Consider the following 17436-nt stretch of genomic DNA (forward strand, 5'->3'; position numbering starts at 1 on the left):
AGCAGCAGGTGCAGAAATAGATTCATTATCACTTGGGTTGTCTCTCTCTCATTTTTAGCTTCTTTGCACAACTTATTGTTTTGATTTTCCTGTATAAACCATACACAAGTCCACTTGGAGAAGACAGTTCTTGATCGAAGTTCCATTTCCATCACTTCCCTCAGCGCCCACACGATTTTCTCGATATTCTTGATCTTCCTCTTCTTCATCTTCATCATCACTAGCTAGTGATATCCTACTGATCAGGAAAGGCCCCAAAGCACCGAAAATCCAATCGTATGCTTCGTAAACACGTCAAGAAGTGGCAGACCAGAAGGGCCAGGAATAGCACTTTGAGTTTGGACATGATCTCGGGTTTTAGAGAGAGCCCTAGCGAGACCACCAGAGGAGAGCCAAGCAAAAACAGCGACAAAGATAAAGACGTACACTGAGGAAAAGCTCGAAGGCTCGAAGCTAACTGAGGACTGGTGAAGACCTAGCTCGTGAAAAGAAGAGATAGCAGTGCTCATAGTTTGGTTGCTTCACAATTGAAAGAAAAGAAGAAAGAAACTTCTTTCCGAGGAAGAAAAAAAAAGAAAAAAGAAAGAAAAGGAAACACCAACTCTAACCCATCAAAGTCTCCCAGTGCCGATCAGATCGGGAACTGGATAACTTTTCTGCTGGACAGGATATGGGTCACGAGTTTAGATATCACTTGGGGATCTTTATCGCCTCGGTAGGGTGAAATTGTGAATTTGAATGGGTTCGGAACCATTTTTGGGAACCCGCCCATCACGGGGAGGCCGGGTTCAAGAAAAGTCTGAAACCAAACCTGACCCCCCGTGCCCACCCCCAGACGTAACTGGGAATATGTTATATGTAGTAGATTTGGACGGAGTAAACCATAGGTGCCAGGTGGACGGCAATGGATCCTGCTTAACATGCATGAGGTCCGCGTGTAACTTTGACTTGCTACAATTGCTCGCAACGTGTAAAAAGCTATCAGAAATAGCAGAATATATAAAACGCTCGCGCATCGAGCCCCAGTCGAACAACAATGGCGTCTTCTCTCAACCCAGCGTTTGCCTACACGGTTGTGTACGTGAAGGACGTAGCCAAATCAGTGGCCTTCTATGCCGAAGCCTTTGGCTACAATGTTCGTCGCTTAGACGAATCCCACAGGTACGTTAACGTTAGAGCCATATATATCTAAACCACTGAGAGAGACAAAATGTTTGATGGGTTTTGGACCTTTTGGTAGATGGGGAGAGCTGGAAAGCGGGCAGACCACGATAGCGTTTACTCCGCTGCACCAACACGAGACTGACGAGCTAACCGGTGCGGTCCAGATCCCTGGGTCCGGCAGCATGAGACAGGCAATTGAGGTTTGCTTTGCGTACGCGGATGTTGATGCTGCCTACAAGGTACGTGATTTGCATGAATTAAGGTTGCTTGTGAAAATGTGATTAATTGTATTGTAACAACTGTTTTGGTGGGTTGGATCAGAGGGCGGTGGAGAGCGGTGCAGTGCCGGTGAGCGAGCCGGAGACGAAAGAATGGGGCCAGAAAGTTGGTTATGTGCGTGATATTGACGGGATTGTGGTGAGGATGGGGAGCTACGTGAACCCACCCAAACGAGACTGAGAGTCAGAGTGGAACGACCAAAAACATTAGTTGTACTTTCGTGCATCTATATGTATGAGTTGTGACGAACACGTTTGGATTTAATTCTAAATTTGTTTTTTCTTTTCTTTTTTCTAGTTTCTTTTACATCTCCACCACACAAGAGGGAGAAAAAAATTCAAACTAGTGACCTTTACTTCTTGAGATATGGTCTCTAACCGATTGAACTATCCCTTAAAAACATGTACTTCGATCATCATGAATAATTCAGATCCAAAAAGAAAATGACGAGAAATTTATATGAACAAGGTCATTTATGTGTTTGTTTTTTTGAAGAAAAAAAAAAACCGAAAAAGGTTTGAGAAATGATATTTTTATATTTACTGTATATTTTTTAAAATCTATTAAATATGTAGAATCACACGTGGTCCAACAAATTTATGATGAATTTAAAAAAAATATATTCAATAGATGTAAAATAGATTTTAAAAAAAAGTCCATGTAACTAGAAAACTTTTGTTTTGTTTTTTTGTCCCCCACTTAGGTTTTTGTCCCTCCAATCTGACATTATTTTAAGATGGGGACCCATTAATTGGACAAAGGTTGACGTCTGATTCTAGAGCTTCAATTGAAATGATCAGTTGATTCCAAGGTGTCCATGAAAAATGTCAATTCGAATCCTATATTCACGCCAAATAATAGAATCTGTTCAGCCTTTCTCTCAAATTATTTTGTGGATAAAAGTATTTATCAACACTATATACGAATTCTCTATTTTCATCTTTTTTCTTTTTTTTCTTTCCGGGTCATAACTCCACGTCATTAACAAGTGGCAAAATTTTTTCAATTCCACTAAAAGGTTAGTGAAAGCCGCCTCATATTACTCAATAGGAAATGTTTTTTTAGACAACATTTTTATATAACAATTATACAATTCTTCTTTTATGGGTTTGACCTATGTAAGAGTAAGCCATACCTATATGAGAAGGATTGTATAATTATTATATAAAGATATTGTGTTTGTATCATTACTCTTAGTCATATATATTGTTGTAGTTTAGTCATATATATTGTTGTGGTGAGAGCGGGCCCGAAGAAACACGTGTGGGGGTAGAGTAGGGGAGAATAGGACAAATAAACCCCTATGGCCATGTGTGAAGTGCCGGAGTATACTTTTTTTTTAGGGGAAAGTCTTCTTGCACAATAGTTGTGCACAATTGTTATACACTAATCACTTATCTTTTGTGAGACCCACCATGCCCTGCTTCTCGAGAATGAGAAATGATATTTACACAACAAATTTACACAATTTGTATACATTACTCATATAGGTTTCAACCCATATGAACGTAAGTGTGTCATATAAAAATTGTGTAAATCTTACGTAACAATCACAACTTGTCGAGAATGGGCTTGGTGGCCGTTGTGGATGGGGATGATCCTTTGGCACGCAATTTCTTACTTTGAGCATGGTGCTGCTCGGATGGGATCCGTTGGCTCCAGGCGCATAGCTAAATCATCTCTTCCACAATCTACCCAGTTGATCAAATCACAATAGAATCAATTTTCAAAATTACAACGATTTACGTTAATCTCACCAATGAATGGTTCAGATTTTCATATTTTATTAGAATGTGATCCTATTAAACATATTATTTACTCCGCTTTAACTTTTCTTCTATATCTTTTTTTTTTTTTTTTTTTTTCTTTCCTTGGCCAAAAAAAACCTACTCACAACCTTACTGTTCACAAATCATGCCGATTACATTTGTCCTAGAATTGCATAATTGACAGATCCAAGAAGTGAAACTTTTTTTTTTTTTTTTTAAGTCAAGAAGTGAAACTTTGACCGAGTAATATTTTGCACAATTAAAACTGTATTCCACAAAAATTATTTCCTAAATAAAATTTGCCTGGAGTCCGTGTGATGTTTTAAGGAATAGGATGTCGCATTAAATTTAGAGTAAATGTCTAATAAATTTCTAATTCAACGTATGATTTGAAATCAGTTTTTCACTGTTTAAAAATCAAATTTTGCTGCTTAAGTTTCTCGCAAATTTGAAATCAGTCATTCCGTAGTTTTTCCGTCCATTTTCCTATCGCCTGTTAGGGTAAGTCACCGTTTATCCACATATGCATCTACATATCTTTGCTTTGAGCTGAACAGGCATGCCATTTTAGATTACAAATGTATGAAGAGTTGCACTTGTTTTTGGTAGTGAATCATGCAAAATCTATGAGTTCTCCATTGCTATTGGATGCCCAGCATATATAAACAAATGATGGTCCCGCAAGGGGTTCACTATTATGCACAAAACGATTTAGGTCATTGTTCTAACCCAACAATTGATTTAACTGCTGGGAATTTTTGGTTTGCAGTTGTTTGTTCAGGTAGACTGTTGACTTGTATTGGTGGCAGGTGATGTAGTTATCCATATATTCCTTCCCCCACAAAGAGCTTTCTACAACTTTAGAAGAAATATTCTATGCTAATGCAACACCCATTGAGCTGATTTTTGAAGACCAGCCACCATTTTGTAGTTGAGGAAGTTATGATTTGCCCAGCCAAAAGCTTATGCCAATGGATACTGTTTTTGACAAGCTTGAAACAAGGCTGGAACATTGCTGATAGTGAGTAGTGGGCACAATTTGCTTTGCATGAGATGATCAACAATTATCAGTGAGTAATTAGTACGAATGGTTTCTGCTTTGATTATGTAAATTTTCATCTGAACTCCAACTCCTGTAAAGATTTCTCATGTTGCTTCTGTTGACGACATTTATTTGGTTGTTATCCTCAGTAGGCAAAATCTTGCTATCAGTCAGTTCCAAAAACATCTCAAAACCCTAGCATACTGAAAAATATTAGGTGTCGATATTACCCGGGTGTTATGGTGGAAGTCCTTGCTACGAGGAGTTCAAACCACAATCCTTTGTGGATTCGTTTTCATCAGGATAGAGCTAATCGGATTGGCCCACAGCAGTTCAGATTTGAAACCAGCTGGAACTTGGATTCAGAGTGCTCTGAAATCATCCAACAGGCTTGGCAGGATGAGGGGTGTGGTTCCAATTCGATGACAGAAGCTATGGCGAATTTGGACAGGTGCAAAATTGAGCTCCAGAAGTGGAGTAGAGCAAAATTTGGCCAGGCTAAGAGAACAATTAAGCAGCTGTCTACCAAACTGCAATGTTTGCAAGAGGAGGAAAAACCTGAGAACTTGGAGAATATTAAACGGCTGCAGGGGGAATTAAATTTATTATTGGAGATGGAGGATATGAAATGGAAGCAAAGAGCAAAACGGAACTGGTTCAGGCAAGGAGATCGGAATATAAAGTTTTTTCACGCTTAGGCCACACAACGAAGGAGGAATAATTTTATAAGCAAAATCAATGATGAGGGTGGTAATTGCTGGTCCAGGGTTGCCGATGTAGAATTGGCCTTCACTGATTTTTTAAAGGGCTTATTCACCTCAACAGGGTCGACTGGGATGGAAGAGTGTCTAGCAGCAGTTCCAGCCCGGGTCACTCTAGCTATGAATCAAATCCTCCTTCGCCAATACTCCTTTGAAGAAGTGGACTTGGCACTCTCTCAAATGCAGTCGTTGAAGGCATCGGGACCTGATGGGTACGGGGCATGTTTATTCCAGAAGCCTTGGAACATTGTTGGCCAACAGGTTCGCTCAGCTGTTCTGAATTTTCTCAATTTAGGTGTTTTTTTATCCTGGCATTAATTTTACATATATTGCTCTTGTACCAAAATCTGCTAATGCTTCTAATGTTAAGGGCTTCTGTCCCATTAGTTTGTGTAATGTTCTATACAAAGTAATAGCAAAGGTACTGGCAAACCGGCTCAAGGAGGTTTTGCCTGAGATCATTTCACAACAGCAGAGTGCTTTTCTGCCTGGACGACTCATTTCAGACAATATCTTAGTTGCTTACGAAGCCCTTCATACCATGGCCACTCGTTTGTTGGGGAAGAAAGTGTATATGGCCATTAAGCTCGACATGAGCAAGGCCTATGATCGAGTTGAGTGGCAGTTTCTCGAGAGTATTATGAGAAAATTGGGGTTTGATGAAGCTTGGATTTCACTGATTATGACTTGTGTTTGTTCAGTCACCTATTCAGTTTTGATTAACGGTAGACCAGCCGGTTTGATAACTCCTTCCAGAGGATTGAGGCAAGGGGATCTGCTATCCCCCTACTTGTTCCTATTGTGCGCGGAGGGATTTAGTTCATTATTGTAGAATGATGAAAGGGAAGGAAGCATTTCGGGAGTTCCTATTTCAGTCAAAGGCTATAAGCTCAGCCACCTATTCTTTGCGGATGATAGCCTATTGTTCTGCAGGGCCAATTCCATGGAATGGGGAAGAATTCACCAGCTGCTGCACTTGTATGAATCGGCATCAGGTTAAAAATTGAATGCTGAGAAAACATCCATTTTTTTCAGCAAGAATACAAAGCATGAGTTCAAGGAGCACATTAATTCTCTTGTGGGAAATCCAGCAACCACGAGCTATGAGAAATATCTCGAATTACCAGCCATGGTGGGTCGTGCAAAGAAGAAAACTTTTGCTGGAATCCAGGGAAGAGTTGGGAAGAAATTGGAGAGTTGGAAGGAGAAATTCCTTTCGCAGGTAAGGAAATTCTTTGCCATCCCCACATATGCTATGAGTGTTTTCCTCCTCCCCAAAACCCTTTGTAAATCCCTCAATTCCTTGATGAGTAGGTTTTGGTGGGGCTCATAGCTTAATGGAAGGAAGGTACCGTGGATGAGTTGGGAGAGAATGGGGGCATCCAAGCTTAGTGGTGGTATGGGATTTCGAGACTTAGAAGTGTTTAATTTAGCCTTGCTTGCAAAACAATGTTGGCGCTTATTTCAAACTCCAAGCTCTTTGGTGGCTCGGATCATGGCGTATAAGTATCACCCTAATGGCTCATTTATGCAGGCAAGCTTAGGAGGTAGGCCTTCTTATGCTTGGCGAAGCATTCTCAAAGCTCGACCAATTATGGAAAGGGGGTTAGGATGGAGGGTGGGGAATGGAGCTAGTATTAAGATTTGGGGAGATAGATGGCTCCCATCCCCCACGTCCTTTAAAGTACAAACCTTAGTTCGGGTCCTTCACCACGATGCCAAGGTTGCTGACCTCATTGACCCAACAACAAAGGGGTGGAAGTTTCAGCTCATTGGGGAGATTTTTGAGCAAGAAGAAGCTACACTAATATGCAGCCTGCCTCTAAGCCCTCTAATGAACAATGATAACCAGGTTTGGTTGGGCTCAAAAAGTGGCTTATTTTTTATGAAAATTGCATATTATCTAGAGAAATCTAGGAGAGATGTAGAGAAGGGATCCTGTTCGGATGTTTCAGAGAGGGGGGCGTTTTGGAAAACTTTATGGAAGTTGTGTGTGCCTGCTGTCCTCAAGAATTTTCTCTGGAAGATGAGCAATGACATAATCCCTACCAAGAAAAATCTCCACCAACGAAAAACCACCGCAGACCCACTGTGCCCCATCTGTGGTAGAGAGCCAGAAACAGTGTTCCATATCTTGTGGTCTTCTCTTTCCTCTGTAGCAGTTTGGCAGGAAAGTAGCCGTCGTGTTCAAAAACTATCTCTTACCGAAAGTGGCAGCCTGGGACTTCTCCAACAGCTGCTAGATAAACTTGAAGAGGAGGATTTTCTGGAGGCAGTGACAGTATTACGGTTGATTTGGTTGCGTTGAAATACTTTGGTATTTGAAGGGTTTTTACCCCTCCAGCTATTCTGTTGGGACAGGCTAAGATCAAACACTCTGAGTTTGTACAGGCCATAGACTTACCAGAGATAGACCAAACAGAAGCTGTCCAAAATTCCTCATCATGGAAATCTCCCCCTTTTGGTGTGCTGAAGGCAAATTGGGATGTTGCAATGAATAGAAAAGAACGACTGGTTGGTGTTGGGGTGGTGATCCGATCACACGAGGGTGCTATGAAGGCGGCATTTCATGCGGTAGAAAAGGGCATCACAGACCCTGCAGCAGCCGAGGCTTTGGCTGCATGGAAGGCGATCCAATTCTACAATTCCCAAGGATGGAAGCATGTTTTATTTGAGGAGGACTCACAGTTGGTAAAGGAGCTCAACAGATCTACTGAAAGCTGAAGTTCTTTTGGCAACTTGATAAAGGACTCTAAGGCAACGCTCCTTAATTTTGATTCATTTATGGTTCAGCATGTTAGTCGAGTAGCAAATTCTGCTGCTCACTGTTTGGCTAAAGTGGCTTTGTCTCTAAGGCTAGATCAGGTGTGGATGGAGGGATATCCTCCTCCCATCCAAAGTATTGTACTTGCTGAGCAAGCGAATTCTCTTTGATTTTATAAAATACCATTATTCCTCAAAAAAAAAAAAAAAAAAACATAAAAACTGCCCTATATGCCAATCGCCAAACAGATCATGACGACTGATCAAAGTGAAACCCATTTTATTAATACAAAGTCTTGAATGCATCTGCAAAGGGACGTTCAACGCCTATCATCTAAAAATGTTTTAAAAGAACATGTGCGGTGCGAGATGTGGCAAAACACCGAAAGATATTGAAGAAAGCGAACAAATGCATAATATGTCTTCTCTCTCTCTCTCTCTCTCTCTCTCTCTCTCTCACTCTCTCTCACACACACTCTCTCTGTCTGCCTGCTAAGTAACTGGGAAAAGAAGAAAAAGAATAGGATTGGGAGGAATCCTAGGTTTAAGCACAATGTACAAGATTACCAACCGTCAACATTGCTACTAGCTCCATCCAACGTACGTTCTCACTCTCTTTGTGTCGGATGAAAATACAATGATAAGAAGGTTGCTTTCCAAATGAAAACAAATCCGCCACATTTTCCCTCCTTATTCATTCCTTTTCGACAGATCAGTTGTAGACCGTTCCATCATAAATAGGGCACTCTCTCTTGAGATTGGCCCTTCATAACAACGCCAACCTCTCCTCAAAAATACATATTTACAGATATCTATCACAGGATTATGGATGATGCCTTTTATGTCTTCCTCGTCTTGAGTTAAACTTGCAATGAGAAGCAGCAGCACAACCCAGGATGGATTGGAATAAGATTCAAGCAAAGCAATCACGGGCAAAGTTCAACAGAATGGGGAAACTAGGGAACAGTTCCTGCAAACCATCTACTCACAAGCTGATCAAAGGTGGCCACAAATTTGAAACTATGGACATTGATTCCTGCACACACAAGAATTTATACACATTTTTTCGTTAATTGCAACCAAAGAGATCAACAACAATACAGAAACAAAAACAAAAAGTTTCAAAAACGACAACAGCTGTGCAAGGGTGTAACATATGAAGCTAGTTTGGTGACTGTCTGTTACAGAAATTTAGTAATGAAAACTTGGATAAAGTATTAATGAAGATCAGGAGGGAGAGCTCATTTCTCTCTTTGAGCAGAGACTCTCATATGCACCCAACTCCAGGTAATTCAAGAGTAATACTGAAGATATATGCATTCACAGGATTTCACATTCAAGACGTAGATGATGTTATTCTCCTGAGCATATATAGCCAAACACCAAATGACCAATTCAACTGTTCAATTGTGAAATCCCCTTCAACAAGATTAAATGTCATGATAAATCTAGACGCATCAGACTCCAGAAAGAAACACAGTTAACACCGTTCAAGCAAAACCAAAGGGAATATAAACTCGTGCGCACGTGCATCAACAGATTCAATAATCTTTTGGAAACCCAAAAAGAGTCTGACTAATTGAAAATTCATATACTAAAGTTTTCCCAGATCAGAAATAACTTTTTGATAAGACTTGCTTATCGCAATATGTCCTATTTATCTAGAGATGACTGGGCATATGCATGCATGCATATGAGTGTACACATGATCACACATAGACCATATCTTAACATGTTCATATAGTTATAGGATATCATAGTAATAAAGTACTATATGAATGTCAAATGCTCTAGTTACTTGCTTTTATTCATCTTAGAAATGAAAATGCCATGAGACAATTGAGGGCACAACACTTACATCCACCCATATCTAAAATTAGTTCATTAACAAATATGTTTTCCTCAACTGACCTAAAAGCGCAGATTAATAAGAATAATGTGTTTATTATCAAGAAAATCATAGTCATTATTCCCATACTTTATTTGCCATCTGTCACTCCAATGCATATGAATCAATGCTTCTTTTTTGTGTATGTAAAGGACCAGATGCTCAATATATATGTATGATTTGAAATTTTATATTTAAGAAAACAACCAATGTCCTTCATGTCTAGGTTTTTGGGATTTGCCACTTCCGAGGCCCTGTGTCCATGAAAACTTCACACTCGTTGCTCTTTGTTAAACACAGTACTTTCTACTTCAGCTATAGCACTTTCTATCAAATAATTATAGTTCCTGTCATAGAACTACCATTTTAAAGTCTAGCAATTTGTGAATAACATGAATTGAAAGAATGGTTGGATGTTGCGGTAGCTAATGGTTACTTTCACATGCATTTGAACAAGCTGGTAGCAAAACAAAGAGAACCATAAAAGAGCAAAGAGAGAAAGATGGTAGCAAAACTTCTTATTACTTGTAAAAGATGTTCAGCTAAAAAAAAAACAAAACAAAAAAAGACCAATTCTCATACCTTCCAAATCTGAGAAGATGTCTACTACTTAGAGTAAAATCAATTTAACAATATGTACTATTGTTAGTGACTCGTTCTTCTACAACCCCCCTCCCTCTTCCAAAAAAAAGAAAAAGAAAAAGAAAAGAACATAATACATATATAGATAGCTATATGAATACAGACAATCAAATACAAATGCATGTTGTGGGTGGGTTTATAGTAAGGAATTTGCAATTTGTAACACAGTCTTCAGACAACTATTTGACAACTGAACATATTAGTGATATGACAAAATTAACAATACTCAGAGGTAGCCAGCTCCTCTTTTCAGTTTGTTGTGTTTGCATGTGTAAAGCAAATAACTCAACGGCCTCTAATACATAACTAACATAAGATGCATTGCAATGTGGATATGAAACTTGAGGAGAGTTACAGTTACAATTAGCCGAGCGTTGACTGGCCTGTCCAGGTTCAGTAAGACTTAACTCCATATCATGAGTAGCTGTCCAACCAGGTTCGTATGCTTCAAGGAAACCAATCTTTGCCTTATTAGGTAGATCATGGGGATGAACAAATGGTACTCCAGGTGGCCACGCGATCTCCATTCTTATATTGGCACATGGGCTATCTAGCGTGTGAACATGACTTTCACATTCCTTCAGGTTACAAAACCTCAGCTTGATCCCCTTCTTATCAGCAATATCCTGAACCCTCTCCTTCAGAACTCTCTGAGCCTCAAGCCGTAACCTCTTGGAAGGTGGCAAAGGTTTGCTTCTCGAATCATTCTTCCTCCTCCTCATCAAGGGCTTCATAGATCCTGTACCAGCATTTCATCGATGCAAGGACCTGCTGTTAAAAACTTCCCGCTAAGGGCTACTTGCACAGAAAAGAAGTAACATATTTTAGGCTCCATGAATGCAACATAAAACGTTTTCCGTAAAACATTTTCAGCATTTTCCGATGTTTGGCTGCGCTTGGAGAACTTGGTCAACCAAAAAACATCGCCTTGTTTCCCGTAAAAAAGTTTATATTTTTTAACACATAAAAATATTTTACATCCACAACTCCTCTCTACAAACATTTTTAATGCGTAAAATGGGAAAGTAGAGTGTAATTAAATTATTAACTTTCAACTCCAATGGTGGTATCTGATCTAAGGTCATGACCCATTATCCTTCTTCATCGAGAAATAAAAGGTTTGAGAGATACAGAGATATAACAAAGAGACCAACTGGGAATATTAAGTGCTCTATCTAATCAATTGCAAAGTTGATGTTCAACAAACTAAAAACATATTGGGGAGACAGAGAGAAAGCACCTACCCAAATTGAAGCCAGGAAACAAAATAAACTTACTAAAATATTTTTTTCTTTTATATGAGCAGAAAATTTCGTAGTTTGAGATCAAGGAAATTAGATGTTTGGTTAGTACCAAAAGAATATAAAGACTGGCTTAAACCAAATCTGGAGCTTAAAATCGTCACTTGTCCATGCTTTTTTCGGGTTTTTTTTTTTTTTTGGGAGGGGGGGTGGTGTTGGAAAAAGGAGGAAGGGTAACAAACAAGTAGTATTTTTAACTGAGGTATGAATAGCCTAATCTGAGCCAGAATGAAAATGAAGGGTAGTAAAGTCATCAGCAGAAAGAGGCTTATGGAATCAGATTATAATTAATTTATGGAAACATAAAATCTACAGGTTAAGCAATGAAAAGCTAAATATTGTAAGAATGCTGCCTACCATCTTGGGCTGCGGGAAAATTGAAACACGGGATATTCTGCCTGTTGAAGAGCTGATCAGTTGGGTGGGATCTCTGCATGAAGTCATCCACCGATACTGGAAGCTGGAACTGAGCTTCAACCCCGTGACCAGCTGCTCTCATCTCTGAGCAACTGAGACTGGTCATGGATCTGGGCATGAGTTTGAAAGCCAAAGAACATCGTCCATACATGTTTCCCTGGATGCTATTAATCTCTGTTCTGTACAACGCAGGGTTGACATAGCCTGCTGTTGCCTGATAAAGTGCAAGCCCAGGATAAACAATGGCTTCTTGAGGACCAAGATCTCCATCCACTAGAATCCATCGGCCATGAAAATCTCTTATATGTAAACCTGCCTTATCTGATTTAACAAGAGATAACAAGCTTTTATCAACTTGGTGCTCGTGGTCAGGAAAAATAACCAACTGGCCATCCTCTTGGGTTGCTAAATTATGGTGTTGTGCTCCCTGAAATGATGTCCTCGCATGACAGCAAACAGACAATACCGAAGATGAAATTTCCCGATTTCTCAGGGGAACATTATCTAGTATCTCAGTAAATGGAGAGCTGCGCAAGTTCAAATAGAAGCTGATGGCATCCAGAATATCCCGAGCTGCCTTTCCAAGCAGAGCAAATACGTCTGGCAAACCAGCTGGAGGGAGATCCATTACATTGTTGGGCTCATTAGGAGTAAGGCCTGGCCGGTAATCATAAGTTTCTAGCCACAGCTGAGGATCTGCATTGTAACCAGACGTCTTGCACCACTCACGAGAGTCATTGGTATGCATCATATCCGCAGCTGGGCATGATGCTCTTTGGTGAAAGTATAGGCGAGCAGAATCCAATCCAGATCTTAAAAGAGCCCCATCACTTGCAGGAAACTGGATGATGGCAGCAGAATATTGAGCTAGTGACTGTGACAAAGTCGAGACTGATAATTTATAAGAATCAGAAGGAAGACCTTCAGAGGGTACTAGATCAGTGAGCTTCACACGACCCAAAGACGGGCCTGCCATGAAATCCTTTCAATATGCCAGCTGCCTCAGTCGGAATGGATCCTGTACAGACCATTGTAGATTGGGTGAAAATTGGCATCAGTCACAGACAAAAAGCAATTATCATCTTTCATGTCAAAAATAAAACATCATTCACTAAGACTGATATAAGATATTAAGGTAGCCAAAGAAATTGACATTACACTCACCAGAAAACGAAAAAAGGACCATAAAATAGAAGAATCATAAGAAAGGGGGAAAAATATGTATGCCAAAAGTTGCTTTAGTTGGTTATCTGCTCTCAGCTAGAAAGGCCAAATGCAGTAGTGCTGTTGACAAGAATTACTCAATAACCAGCTGACGCAATAATGTTTCAACACCATGAAACAGAGGCTGAAAAATATGACATGTACACCGATGATATTGTAATTGACATTGGAAAAATTTGGGGAAAAGATGTAAACATATTCTAATTCAAATAAGGGCAAACCAAAAGAAATGGATTAATGAACACTCAGGATGCCAATGATTAATAAAAGATTTTGTGGCACTTACCACCAGCATACAAAAAAGTAAAATAACAACTTTTAAAAAAGAGTAAAATTATAGTTTTTCATAACTACTTTCAATTCTAGGCACTAAAATATGATTGTAGAAAGGCATGCATGCAATAACAAAAAAAAAAATCCATTTTGTATTTAGCAATAAAATGTTTAGGGATACTTTACATTATGCAACGCTGTAGGGTTTTCATTAGTCCATTAGAACATGTCATGTAGTTTTCTCTGATGATAATTTCTTTTTCTTTTTGATGAATGATTGATCTTATTGAGAAAAAAAAAGGGTTAAACCCTTGTACACAAAGTGTATACAATATGGACTCAACCCTATAAGCTGCTACAATGTAAAAAGCTAATCAAATCAACCACATTTGTAGAGACAAAGTTAGGAACATTAACAAAAACCCAACCCAAGAGAGATCTCAAAAGAGAAGATTTTAGAAAGAGCATGCTTGTCTCATTATCCTCGAAAATACGACGATTCCTTTCTCTCCAAATGCTTCACATTAAAAGGGCAGGAATAACTTTTCAGATAGCCTCTTTGGGATGTCCCATCCCTTGTACTTTCCAGCAAAAAATAAGTTCTTGGATGTTATTAAGCATAACCCATGAGACTCCAAAAAGATTAAGGATCAATTGCCAAAGAGCCGAAGTATACTCGCAGTGGATGAGAGAAGGTGATTAGTCATTTCCTCATTCTTTTTAAACAGACAACACCAATTAGCTAAAGAGAAGAACCTCTTTCTAAGAGTATCCATCGTGAGAATTCTATCAAGTGTTGTTGTCCACAAGAAGAAAGCAACGCGAGGAAGCGCCTTGACCTTCCAAACACTTCTCCAAGGGAAAGAACTGTGCTCACTTGACAATAACAGAGTATAATAACTCTTCACTGTAAATTTCTGGATGCTAGAGGGAGTCCACAACAAGTTGTCCACTTCCCCCAAATGCGTCTTCGAGGAATATAAGAGACTAAAGAACAAGACAATGTCTATTTTAGTTCCCAATCATGTATTCCAGTTCCCAACATATATTCCTGTTCCCAACATTGTCTTAAGCATAAAACAGGATCCGATATGAGATTTCAGCACTAAAGTCTTCATCTTTCTTCCAAAATCCAAACTTTACATTAACCCATAACAAGTCTTTCATAAATTATTCTCAAATAACGTGGATCTACTCAATCCTTTAAAACAATAAGTGAACGGGGGAGCTAAGCCTATGCTAATACTTCACATAAGAATACTCAACCCTATCCTTACCGATGCTTCCTATGCTTGTCAAGCCCTAAATGGTACACCAAGCACTCACTTGTTGGACCTTTGGCGTCTATGCACAAGCCCAACTTGTATGACATCCAAATTTGTCCCATTGTTGGCTATGTACACCCATAGCACCTTGCCATGTTATAGACTAGCTTGCTTGCATCAACGAGCACGCCTTGACCTTACCTTGGCCACCATCATGCCATTGATCCAATAAGGAGAACACACTACATCAACAACATACAGTGCACTATGACATGTAGCGTAATGATCAAGCCACCTAATATTGAGCATTCGCACCTCAGCAACTCTTGTTATCATTTCTGAGTAGCTTCTTGTGTCTCATGGCATGCCTTCCTCATGTTGTGACAAACAAACAAATATATATATATAAAATCACGACTTGAATTTCATTTTCTTTTCACTAAGCACGGTTCAAAACCAATACCCTTGAGTAGGTTTTTAGCTTTTTTTGACGATCAAACCAACATGTGTTGACCACTAGAAATCATCAATCAATTAGCAAAGGCATGGCTATCGAACTGAGGAATTGCACGGGGTGCAATAGTTCTAATTTGGGTTCTTCATTTTAAACTAACGACCCAAAAACTGCCACATCATCTAGAAAAGATTACATCTCATTTTTCACCAGTTGCCTCATCTCTACGCCCACTGTACCTTCTCCCTCTTCTCCTCCACCACCATCGAGCTCTTATCCTGCCACCTCCCCTATTGTCACCCTGTCGCGCAAGGTAGCCTAACCACCTCCAGTGACCTAAAGGGGGTGGTTTAGCCACTATCAACTGACCTTTGGGGGTGGCCGAACTACCCCCAGTGGCCAAAAGGGTGGTTCGGTCACTCTGCCCGATGGGACGACAATGATTGGGAACTGGAATACATGATTGCAATATATAAGAGGCAATGATGCCATTTACGTGTATATATATAAACATCAACGTCTAGTGTTAAAATCAAAGTGAAATCAGAATCCAGAAAAGCTAGAGAAACAGAAGAATTCAAATAAGATCAAAACCTGTAGCGGGTGGATACCAGCTGTGGCGGCTTTGAAATATCAATGGGAATTGTGGTGCACCAGGTGAAGTGAACGTTACACGAGTTGTTCCATGAACATGGCTGGGTTGAGTAAGTATGGTCTGCCGTCTGCGCGCTAGACAAATGGGAATTCAGGAATCAGGGTTCCGAATTTGGTTCAGCGATTTCAAAACCCTTTAAAATCTTTTTTTTTTTTTTAAAAAAAAAAAACAATTTTTTTCTGCCTTTTAAAAAAAAAAAAAAAAAAATTCACATTTTCAAACCGGTTTTTTTTTAAAAAAAATATATATATATAATTTTTTTTTTTTTTTGTCTGCAATTTAAAAATATGAATTCTTTTTCATTTTCAAACTGTTAATTTTTTTATTTTCACATTTTATTTGAAAACAGTCTTGAATTTTTGACGAGCCAGAGAGACTTTAAGCCTGGTAAAACGCCTTAGCAAACCCATCAAATTTGGTTGCTTACTACTATAGTAAGAAAATGCTACACTTTTCCGAAAATTTCTCTAAAATTTGCTCTCCAAATAATTTCGCAATCTTTTAAGATGATGACACATTTTCTAAAATAATAAATTACATAAAATCGTGACACAAACAAATTTTGGAGATAATTACATAATAAATTACATAAAATCATGACACATAAACAAATTTTGGAGATAATTTTTGAGAAGCATAACATTTTCGTTGTAGTATTACTAGCATACAACTACAAGAGTAATGTTTGCTGCATAACATTTGTACAACAACGTTGACATGGAAATTATTTTCAATTTTTTTTAGAGGAGGGGAAATTAGGTCATTTTTCCATCCCTATTCACGCACGTTGTCACCACCCACCCAATGCCCTTTCTCTCTCTCTCTCTCTCTCTCTCTCTTTGTGGCCGGCCGTTCTTGTTTATCGGCCAGTTGATTATGGTATTTTTTTGGTTGATTTAAATTTAATTTTCTAGATGTTTGCCGATTAATTTGATTTGTACGACTTTTTGCAACATGCTGCAAGGATTTTGAGGGGGATTTACTTTGTGGGTCGTTGAAGATCTAGATATTTCAAGTGGATTTTGAGTGATTTTGTTTCGTTCCTCATGGTTTTATTGTTGGGGTTACTCAAATGGTTTAGATTTGTGCAAATTCTTAATATATGTTGGGTGATAGGCCTCTAGGTTTCCTTAAAATTTGGATTATATTGTCAAATTAGATGCTTTTAATGTTACTTGCTTAGCTTTTATGTAGTATAGTTTTCATGTGGATGGAGTCTGGATGCAAAGCTTTATGTAGGAAAAATATATTTTGTAGAATGTTAAAGTACTAACTTATTATTAACAAATTCTCACTTATTATTAACTTTAATTTCCTCTTGAATTTTCGGTTGAGAATCAACCGGTTAGGTGTTCAACCGAAGGGGTATTTTGGAATGAGAAATTTTCTGGGTTTGTGGGTAAGCTTTGTGGCGTTAAGTGTTTTCTTTACCGTTAATTTCTAGCCTCCAAACACTGTTCCATTACTTGATGTGTTTGATTAGTTGGGATAAAATGAATCTGCTCAAACTTGTAGATGCCATAGCCCTTGTCCTTCCAA

At 39.0% G+C, this 17436-nt stretch overlaps 3 protein-coding genes across 8 annotated transcripts; 2 read left to right on the plus strand and 1 right to left on the minus strand.

Moving 5' to 3' along the window:
• The first annotated feature begins 1036 nt into the window (after positions 1-1036).
• LOC133877240 (uncharacterized) lies at positions 1037-1623 on the plus strand. Its single transcript, XM_062315483.1, has 3 exons — positions 1037-1161; positions 1241-1403; positions 1486-1623. The coding sequence occupies exons 1-3, from the start codon at positions 1037-1039 to the stop codon at positions 1621-1623; spliced, it is 426 nt and encodes a 141-aa protein (XP_062171467.1).
• A 2870-nt stretch (positions 1624-4493) lies between these two features.
• On the plus strand, positions 4494-7949 carry LOC133876846 (uncharacterized). The gene is made up of 7 exons (XM_062315088.1): positions 4494-4915; positions 5021-5276; positions 5386-5780; positions 6051-6237; positions 6349-7296; positions 7407-7706; positions 7809-7949. Exons 1-7 carry the CDS (start codon positions 4494-4496, stop codon positions 7947-7949), a joined length of 2649 nt encoding a protein of 882 aa, XP_062171072.1.
• Positions 7950-8170: 221 nt separating this feature from the next.
• On the minus strand, positions 8171-16018 carry LOC133877867 (uncharacterized). Of its 6 annotated transcripts, none has more exons than XM_062316315.1 (4): positions 15837-16017; positions 11967-13044; positions 10717-11047; positions 8171-8814 (listed from the first exon to the last, which is right to left on the minus strand). In XM_062316315.1, exons 2-4 carry the CDS (start codon positions 13000-13002, stop codon positions 8799-8801), a joined length of 1383 nt encoding a protein of 460 aa, XP_062172299.1. In that variant the 5' UTR covers positions 13003-13044; positions 15837-16017; the 3' UTR covers positions 8171-8798. The 6 variants fall into 6 exon arrangements, with proteins under 6 accessions (XP_062172299.1, XP_062172298.1, XP_062172297.1 ...); XM_062316314.1 differs by having other exon boundaries at positions 10670-11047; XM_062316313.1 differs by having other exon boundaries at positions 10664-11047.
• Between the last annotated feature and the right edge of the window lie 1418 nt (positions 16019-17436).

The sequence above is a fragment of the Alnus glutinosa genome, chromosome 9 (genome assembly GCF_958979055.1).
Source record: "Alnus glutinosa chromosome 9, dhAlnGlut1.1, whole genome shotgun sequence".
Classification (NCBI taxonomy): Eukaryota; Viridiplantae; Streptophyta; class Magnoliopsida; order Fagales; family Betulaceae; genus Alnus; species Alnus glutinosa.

Coding starts and splice junctions, on each gene's coding strand:
- LOC133877240 (XM_062315483.1), top strand. CDS start 1,037: ATGGCGTCTTCTCTCAACCCAGCGTTTGCCTACACGGTTGTGTACGTG. Junction 1,162..1,240: donor CGCTTAGACGAATCCCACAG/GTACGTTAACGT, acceptor ACCTTTTGGTAG/ATGGGGAGAGCTGGAAAGCG. Junction 1,404..1,485: donor ATGTTGATGCTGCCTACAAG/GTACGTGATTTG, acceptor GGGTTGGATCAG/AGGGCGGTGGAGAGCGGTGC.
- LOC133876846 (XM_062315088.1), top strand. CDS start 4,494: ATGGTGGAAGTCCTTGCTACGAGGAGTTCAAACCACAATCCTTTGTGG. Junction 6,238..6,348: donor AGGAGAAATTCCTTTCGCAG/GTAAGGAAATTC, acceptor TGGGGCTCATAG/CTTAATGGAAGGAAGGTACC. Junction 7,707..7,808: donor TTGAGGAGGACTCACAGTTG/GTAAAGGAGCTC, acceptor TTTATGGTTCAG/CATGTTAGTCGAGTAGCAAA.
- LOC133877867 (XM_062316311.1), bottom strand. CDS start 13,002: ATGGCAGGCCCGTCTTTGGGTCGTGTGAAGCTCACTGATCTAGTACCC. Junction 11,048..11,966: donor TTTTCCCGCAGCCCAAGATG/GTAGGCAGCATT, acceptor ATGCTGGTACAG/GATCTATGAAGCCCTTGATG.